Source organism: Grammomys surdaster, unplaced genomic scaffold (assembly GCF_004785775.1).
Source record: "Grammomys surdaster isolate TR1022 unplaced genomic scaffold, NIH_TR_1.0 338, whole genome shotgun sequence".
In the NCBI taxonomy this organism is placed as follows: domain Eukaryota; kingdom Metazoa; phylum Chordata; class Mammalia; order Rodentia; family Muridae; genus Grammomys; species Grammomys surdaster.
Genome location: NW_021604757.1, coordinates 753,877 through 762,783, shown reverse-complemented (window position 1 = coordinate 762,783; position 8,907 = coordinate 753,877). Strand labels below are relative to the sequence as shown.

General features: G+C 43.3%; 1 protein-coding gene across 4 annotated transcripts in view; it reads right to left on the bottom strand.

The window, feature by feature from the left end:
• Ext2 (exostosin glycosyltransferase 2) overlaps positions 1-8,907 on the bottom strand; it is a 124,808-nt gene that overhangs the window by 54,577 nt on the left and 61,324 nt on the right. For all 4 annotated transcript variants that reach the window (XM_028778510.1, XM_028778511.1, XM_028778512.1 and 1 more), the window contains one exon: positions 8,695-8,826. In XM_028778510.1, coding sequence (XP_028634343.1) covers positions 8,695-8,826 — 132 coding nt within the window. The remainder of the gene's footprint in view (positions 1-8,694; positions 8,827-8,907) is intronic.

Genomic DNA, 8,907 nt, shown 5'->3' with positions numbered 1-8,907 from the left:
GAGAGAGAGAGAGAGAGAGAGAGAGAGAGAGAGAGAGAGAGAGACAGAGAGATTTATTCCCTAAGTTCGATGACTCTAGAGACCCCTGACTAATACACAGGGCAAGGTACCATCTATAAAATGAAGGGTAAGGACCATCTCCCTTTCAGCTTTCAAATGCTTGAGGCCCACACTTACTCATCTGTTCTCTGACTCTCACCCTGGGGCACAATTCCCCAGAGGAAGAAACCAGTCTGAGAGAAATAACCATTAACACCATCATCATTTGGACAAATGCCTGGGTCCCCACCTTCCTTACTAAGTGTAGCCCATCACTGCCAAAGGTCATCCAAGCCCAGACCTTCCAATCAGCTCCATGTCCCATCCACAAGAGCTGATGCCAACACTGACCAGGGGCTTAAAGAAAGCTTCACTACAAAAGGGCAAATAAAAAATTAGAAAAGAAGTAAAAAGAAGAAATAAATACAATCACTAACAATATTTTCAGAGATAGAAAATAATGTATCCTTAAAATAAGAACTGATATGAAAGATTAGTTTGAAATTTAAAAAAATTGTTGGTTTTTAATCAAAAGAAAAGTTAAAATATAAAGGAAGAAAACGTCACAGAAATGAGAACAGAAATATCAGGTCTGGAAAGGAAAGCAGCAGAGCTAAGCCACACATTCACCACCCAGGTGACAGATGTTGCAGGGAAAAACGAGAGGACAGAAGAAGAAAATAACAAATGATATTCAAGAAGAAAACACCTCTGCATTGAAAGTCATGAACTTCCAGCTTGAAAGAGCTCAGATCAGCACTGTCAGCAAAAACACTCATGAGGGTACATTATCCTAAAATTTTTAGAACACAGAAGTTGCCAAGAGTGGGGTAAAGTTAACATTAAAAGCCAAGAACTAAAATGTTTCTCATTCTGAGATGACATGGAAGGACTGGGAGACAACAGAGCAACAATTTCAAAGTTCTGAGTAAATCTGCCTCCACCACAGTTCTGAGTCCAAGCACTCACCACGTGGAAAGTAAGTGCATTTCCAGACACCCAAGGTGACTGAGCGTGAGCCCCCTCTCCGTGTGCTCTTAGGCAGCTCTTTAGAAGGAAGAAACCAGAAAAAGAAAGATGCTAGGGCCTGGAACAGGAAACAGCACAAAGCAGAGAGGAAAGACAAATCCAGAAAGGAGAGGATCAGGATAACAGCTATACAGAGACCCAAAGAGGACTCATCGTACTGCCGGAGACAGGGCTCGGAAGCCAAGGAAAGAAGCTTGGCCTTTACCTGAGCTGTCCATTTTACTGTCTTAACTAGAGTGGTTAGTGAGAGACATTTGCAATAGAACCAAACAAAGTAAATGGAAAAAATAATCTATCAACTCCCTGGAAAACAGTGGATCTTAAGTATTATTCATAGCCCCAATTACACACAAGGTCAACAGCATTTTAATGAAAGGTGATGACACGTCAGCGCTGGTCAAATACACACAACAAACACAGGGAAAGCAGAGAACGGGCGTGGGGGTGGGGGAAACACTAATCTGGATGAAGTGGAAAAGATGTCTCTTAGTGAGAAACTTTAAAATTCCACTATAAGCATTTTGTGAGGGAGCAGGAAGACAAGCAGAGGGGAGTGGGAAGAGCTGAAAGCAGCTGCCTGGGGAACAGGCTCCAACTTTTATGTGACTACTTAAATGCCTGTGTGACACAGCACTAATTTTTTTTTTTTCGAGACAGGGTTTCTCTGTATAGTCCTGGCTGTCCTGGAACTCACTCTGTAGACCAGGCTGGCCTCAAACTCAGAAATCCACCTGCCTCTGCCTCCCAAGTGCTGGGATTAAAGGCGTGCGCCACCACTGCCCGGCGCCACAGCACTAATTTTTAAGTGATAAAATAAATAAATATCGCAGAGAGAGAAGAGAGTGGACTGGGATAAAAATCAAGTGTCAGACTCTGGCCAGAGCAATGTGGCCATTTTTTCTAAACTACAACTATAATGACCTGGTTATGAGAAAATTTCAAGTATTACTTTGGAGACTCTTAAAACTACGTTCTGGGATTGATGAGGCAGACCTGGAGGGAGCCTGGCCATGGCTCCTGAAGGCCAAGGATCTGTGTGCATGCCTGATAACTTGTGCAGGGCAGCATCACCAGGGTGATGTGATCTTTCCAGAACAACCACAGCCACTGTGTGCAACAGCCATCTGGACAGCTCAGTATATGCAGCTTTCAGCTGTAGGCGAAGCAGTGACAGACATAGCATGAACAGCCTCAGGATAGTTTCTAATCTAAACCCTGAAGGTCAAATGGAGGGTCGAGGTGAGGAGAGACACGCCTCCTCCGGTCAATGAACTAGCATTTGGAGGGTAAGTCAAACTGCACATCAGAACATGTCCTTGGGTCAGCATCATCATACATTAGACGTAAGGCCTGCTAGAAATGGGAGTCCTATGTACCCACTCTAGCCAAGCTGGATCTTGGGGTAGATGGACAGGACTCTGTATTCAAGTACCCCACATTTGCCCAACTGAACCCATGGCTGGCACCTACCAGCCAGGAGCTTTCATGGAACATCTCAGAGTGTGGACAGTCCCTAGCACTTTCTATATCCAAACTCCAGGTTTGGACAGAGGCTGACAGGAAGTCCTCATACTTAGATAATCCTGGTTGATCTGCAGGTGAGTCATCCCTCTAGCTGCCTTCACTGGAACAAGCTTTTGTTTTTCCATCTTTCCCTTACACAGTTACACACTTTAAACAGCCTCTCCAAATTCTTCACTAATTTTTATCAGTAGCGGTGATGAGAATGCCTACTTTTCTTCTGTGTTCCAGGTCTAATGTCTTACTTGGGGTATCTATTGCTGTGATAAAACATCATGATCAAAAACAACTTAGAGAAGAAAAGGTTCATTTCAGCTTATAGTTGTAGTCCATCATGAAGAGAAGTCAGAAAAAGAACTGAAGGCAGGAACTAAGGCAGAGGCCATGAAAGAATGCTGCCTACTGGCTTGCTCTTCATGGCTTGCTCAGCCTGCACCCAGGACCACCAGCCTAGGGGATACACCGCCCATGGTGAGCTACACTCTCTCATATCAATCAATAATCAAGAAAATGTAATAGGCTTGCCTATAGGCCAAAGTGAGGCATTTTCTTTTCTAAAATGGTTCTAGTTGTCTTCAATTTGACATAAAACTAGCCAGCATATCTGACATAGTAAATGCAGAAAGGAAAAGAGAAAGCAATCTTTCCTAGTGTTACTGCTGATTAAAACTTGAAAAAAATATATCTAATGAGTGAATAATTCACAATACTGATAAGATGGAATAAAAATCACATTATAGACAAAGAATGAAGAAATTCACAATTTTAAGAGGACATTACTTTTGATGTTTTAAAAGAATGTTACTGAGACAATTCAGTTTTGTTAGAAAATGCTAGAAATCCAAATGCAACATAATACTCTGTCTCTGTCTGTCTCCATCTATGTCCTCCTGCATCTTACATATCTGAGACCAGACATCCAGAATGGTGTCTGGGGAAAAGCCCGGCTGCCTGGCCGGCCCAGAAATGGTTGCAGGGATAGCAAGGCAGGAAGCAGGGATTTAGGGAGATGATAACACTTGGCTGGCAAGTGCAATGACAGAAACAGATCAGTGGGTAGACAAATAGAAAGGGTAAAAGATACAGGAAGTCGTGGAATGAGCTAAGAAAATTCAGGATAAAAACATACATTCTTTTATTTTATGTATATGGATGCTTGGTCTGTATGTATATCTGTACACTAGTAGAAGGCATCAGATCCCATGGGGCTACAGTTATAGATGGTGTCACATGTAGGTGTTAGGAATTGAACTCAGGACCTCTAGAATAGCCAGTACTCTTAAATGCTAAGCCATCTCTCCAAGCCCCCACCCCTCTGTATTCTTTCTTTATAAAAACAACTTTTGATGTGCCTGTGTGTAAGTGTGTAAGTGTGTGTGTGTGTGTGTGTGTGTGTTAGACGTATTTTTTGGTTAGACATATTTTTTTCAAGTTTTAATCAGTAATAACACCAGGAAATATTCACTTGTGGTGGAGTATACATGCACACACATTTGTGTAGAGGCCATGGATCCACCTCCAGCTCTGGGATTACAGGTGTGTGCCACCACACCTGGCTTTTTCACAGGGATTGTACCCTGGTCCTCACTTTACTGTCTGAACTCTCTCTTTCTCCATCCCTATTTGCCTCTTAACAAGCTTGAACTCAGTGAGGAGTCCTTTCCCAAGCATAGTCTCTAACCAAGGCAGGCATGTGACTTCTAAGTAGTGCTCAGGGCTCTCTGCAGCAAACCTTCGCTGGCCCTGAGAGTGGAACACAGTGCAACTGGCCTCACCCTATTGATTAGAACAGTGAGGCACCTGGTGATGAACACCCCAGGAGGCCACCCTTCACTGTCTGTCACCCACAACCACAGTCATTTCTGTATTGAATGGAGACAGCTGTATCTATCCAAAATACAGCTTTCACCTCTCATTCCCCTGTCTGAGCATGCACAGATCAGGCGGGAGGCCAGCAGCACACCTTTGAGCATCCCAGAGCATCCTTGATTTACTGACCACTATCCACACCTACTCCCACCCTGGGTGTCTGACATTGTAAATTTGCTGGAATCTAGAGGAGAGACTCCCCTGCAGGCCAGGCTCAGAGTAATCTCATCTAGAGTCAGCTAAATATTCTTGAGGGGAGGGAGAAGTCAACTACACATGAATCATTGCTATGCGCCTCCCGCCTACTGCTTCCACGGAAGACGCACGAGTGAGCAGCCCTGGGCTGTAAATCAGGAATCTCGTCACCTGCCTGACTACAGAGGTGATGAACACCAAAGTGTCCTGAACAGGTATTTAAGAAAGAACCGAACAAAAAATATCAAACACATTTCTGGATGTGCACCTAGATTTATGCCTTTTGTTCTCACGTTCTTTACCAAGTTCTGATTCTTCACTTGCACCCGTTCTGTCTTAAACTCCAAGCATACCCATTCTAAAACCACACTTTCACATTTTTCCCTTAGTCTATACTTGGAAAAAGAGAACTGAAACGCCAATTATTTATTCTTAGAGCGCTAGATAAACACACAGGGTGAAATCCTTAATTCCCAGACGTCTTCCCAAGTACACTGGGAGCACTTGCCTACATTCTACAGACCAGCACACGTGAGAATCTTCAGTTCAAACCTGCACCATATGCTAGTTCGGGAGTTAGGTTCCACACTGAGGGGGCTCAGTGGCTCCCATGGGACTTTACCGGCAGTGTGAAGCCCACGTCCTCACTTGTTTACACAACCTGTCAATTATGTGACCAGCGCAGGCCACAGGCATTATGTATGTACCGTGAGACTTTACAGAGGACATCTATCACTTCCCCTACGTTCTAAGCAGGTGGTATGTGGGGGATGACCAAAATAATGGCTATCATACTAGCATGGGAGTCCTGCAGCTGCTTAAAACCTCATAGGGAATTATGCTTCCATGTGTGTTAGGCAACAGAAAGAAACAGATTCCACACTTTCAGAGGTCGTGCTTCCTGTGTGGGGGTCTGTGAGGCCTTGTGGAGGAAGGATGTACATGTAGGTCCCTGGGAAGAGGAGCTGATGGCAAAGAAAGGCACACTGGGACTAGGGAGGATCGATAGGTGGGCATGCTGGAAGGAAGTAACTTGGGCCATAATATAGAACTCCTCAAGGCAAGCAGAAGAGAGACTAGGAAGGCAGACCGGAGCCAGCCTGAGAAAGCCCCTCAGAGTAAACTATGTCTCTGCGCACCAGGGAGAACAACCAGTCTCCCAAGACATGGCTCCAATCCACCTGGACTAGCTGTCTCCTGGGCTCCTCAAGTTGTCTCCAACGCTGTCTCATTGCCACGCACACCAGACCTCCACACTGGTGTCACACAGGGTGATCCCAAGGGGATTCTTACCCTGTTAAAACCCTACTGTGGTTTCTCATCATCTATCGAGAGTACTGATACCTATGTTATGTATGGATATTGTGTGACCCAGTCATCCTCAGGCTTCATCTCCTTCTTCTCAAGAGCTTCCTCTTCCTGCTACAGTGCCCTTGAGGCTCTTGAATCCCCTGTTCCCATGTCTCTCTACACCTCCTTGCTGAAGAGCCTGTCTTTTATGCACTGTGTGTTTTTTGACACCATTATCAAAAAACAAGTGGTCATCTATTCTATCCCACTAGTGTGCGTGTCTGTTTTTGTGCCAGTACCACACTGTCTTTCCCACCACGGCTCAGTGATATGATCTGAATCAAGTATTACATGTAACAGGTCTGGCATTGGTTTTATGTTTAAGATTTTCTTGGCTATCTGTGGGTTTTTTTGTGCTTCCATGTGAATTTTAGGAGGTTTTTTATGTCTTTTTCTAGTTGTGTGGAGCCTGTCAGTGGAATCTTTGTGGAGATGGTCTTTGGATTACTTTAGATAACGCTTCAGTCTATGAGCACTGACGTATTTCCCTTGACTAGAATCATCTTCCATCAGTATCCTCATTGCAATCCAGAGGTCTTTCCCCTCCTTGGTTATGGTACCCTCTGGTTTACTTGTTCACTTATTTATTGACTGAAGCTATCGTGAAAGAAATTTTTTTCCTGATTTCTCCTTGGGAAGTTAGTTACTGAGACATAGAAAAGCTTTTCATTTTTGTATGTTGATTTTGAGCCCTGTCACTTTGCTAGTGTGTCCACAGACTTTTTTAAGCAGGACCACAGTATCAGCAAATGGGGATAGTTTCTTACAGTGACCCTTTTCCTTCTTTGTCTTGTCTTACTGCTTTAGTCTAGTGACTGTGAGTGAAGAGTGGGTACCCATCTCATTCAGGGTTTGGGGAAATACTCCCAGGGTGTCCCTGGGTGGCATAATGCTGGCTGGCTGTTTGCCTTCAAAAGCTTTTACTATATTGAGGTAACTTCTTTCTAGTCTTGTTTCCTTCAGAACTTTTATCATGAAGCCATTTGATGTTTGTCAAATGCCTTTCCTTATTCACTGAGAGTATCATGTGATTTCTGTCTTGAAGTCTACTAATCTGGTATGTAACATCTGTTTGTTCACATGAATGTTGAACTAACCTTGCATCCCTGGGGTGAAACCAAGTTTGTTGTGATATATGATATTAATGTTCTCTTGAATTTGGTTTGTAAGTATTTTGTTGAATTTTTTTTTTTTTTTTGTCCAACCATGGAAGTTGGTCTGTGGTTTTGTTGTGTGCTTATCTAGTTTGGTATCAGGATAATACTGCTTCACAGAATGGTTGGTGGTGTTCCTTCATTTTCAGTTTTACGCCACAGTGTAAGTTCCCTGTGAGCTCTCCCTTAAAGGTTTGCTTGTACTCAGTAGTAAACCTACCCAATCCTGGCCTTTTCCTTGTGGGAAGACTTTTCAATTGCTACTTCAATTGTGCTGTTTCTTACAGGTCTGTTTAACTTGTCTTTATTCTTATACTAGTTACTTGCAGTAAGTAATACATATTTAGGAATATATCCACTATTTCCAGATTTTTCAGCTTTTTGAAAAGTTTCTACAACATTCTCTAGTGATTCTCCAGGTTCACTGGCTTCTGCTGTAACAACTCCCCTTCATCTCTAATTTTGTCTGTGCAACTCTGCTTTCTTCTGGTAGTTTTGTCAGAGCTTTGTCAATCTCGTCCATCTGTTCAAGGAACCAGCTCTTAACTCTGTGAGTTGTTCTTCCAGTTTCTAGTTAATCAACGTCCACCCTGATCTTTATGGTATCTGGCCATAGTGCATTTAGGTACAGTATATAGTGTACTGGTACACAGTGCAGATTTGCTCTGATTTTTAAAATTTTACTTTATATGTATCGGTGTTCTGCCTGTGTGCATGTCTGTGGATTAATAAGTGCCTGGTGTACACCTAATTATTAGGTGTATTACTAGTCCCTGGTACCTGTGGAGGCCAGAGGGTGTCAGATCCCCTGAGAATGGAGCTACAAAGGTTGAAAGCCACCATGTAGGTGCTGAGAATTGCACTGATGCCTCTAGAAGTGCTCTTAACTGCTGAGCTATCATACTAGACCATGATTCCCTTTTTAAAATTTGAACACTAACTTCTGTAACCGGCTTCCCTTCTTTCCCAGAAGCTTGGTAGGCTGTGCTGCCATTTCATCAGAGTGTAGGAATGTTAAGTAGCCTCCCTGACTTCTTCAATAACTCACTGTTGAGTAGAGTATGCTGTTCAATTGGCAAGTGTCTGTGTCTTCTCTGTGGTTTCTCTTGTTGATTTCTAGTTTTATTCTGTTGTCTAAGAGGGTAGAATTGCTTCAGTGTTTTGCATCTATTAAGGCTTACTTGCTCAGTGACACCTAATGTGACTGTGTAGGGAAGGTTCAAAGGGCTGCTGAGAATGTGTATTCTGTTATCTGTTGGATGGCATGGTCTGTAGATGTCTGTTACATCTAACTGTATGGGTTAGCTCTGCTATTCCTATGCTTTTAGTTTGGAAGAACTGACTAAAGAAAAGAATGAAGTTGCCATGTATTACCACATCAGGACTTAGCTGACCTTTCAAGATATTTAGTGTTTATAAATTGGGAGTCCCTGATGTTCATCTGAGACAGCAGCATTTAAATACCGTCTTCCTGGGTTGTACACATTTCTTTCTTTCATTCCAATGTTTCACATGGCTAGCACAAGAACCCACTTACCACAGCAGGAGGGTCATTCCACTCTTCATAGGAGATGGCTGCATATGGATAGATCCTGTCATTGATGATCTGCAGGGTGGCCAGGGCAATGGCTTTAATGGACTGGAAGTACGCCTCCCAGAACCATCGTGCCTACAAAGAAAACAACATGATGTAGGTGAGCTGGTGAGATGTGGGAGACCAGATGCTCTGTCACAGCCAGTCTAGGGCTAG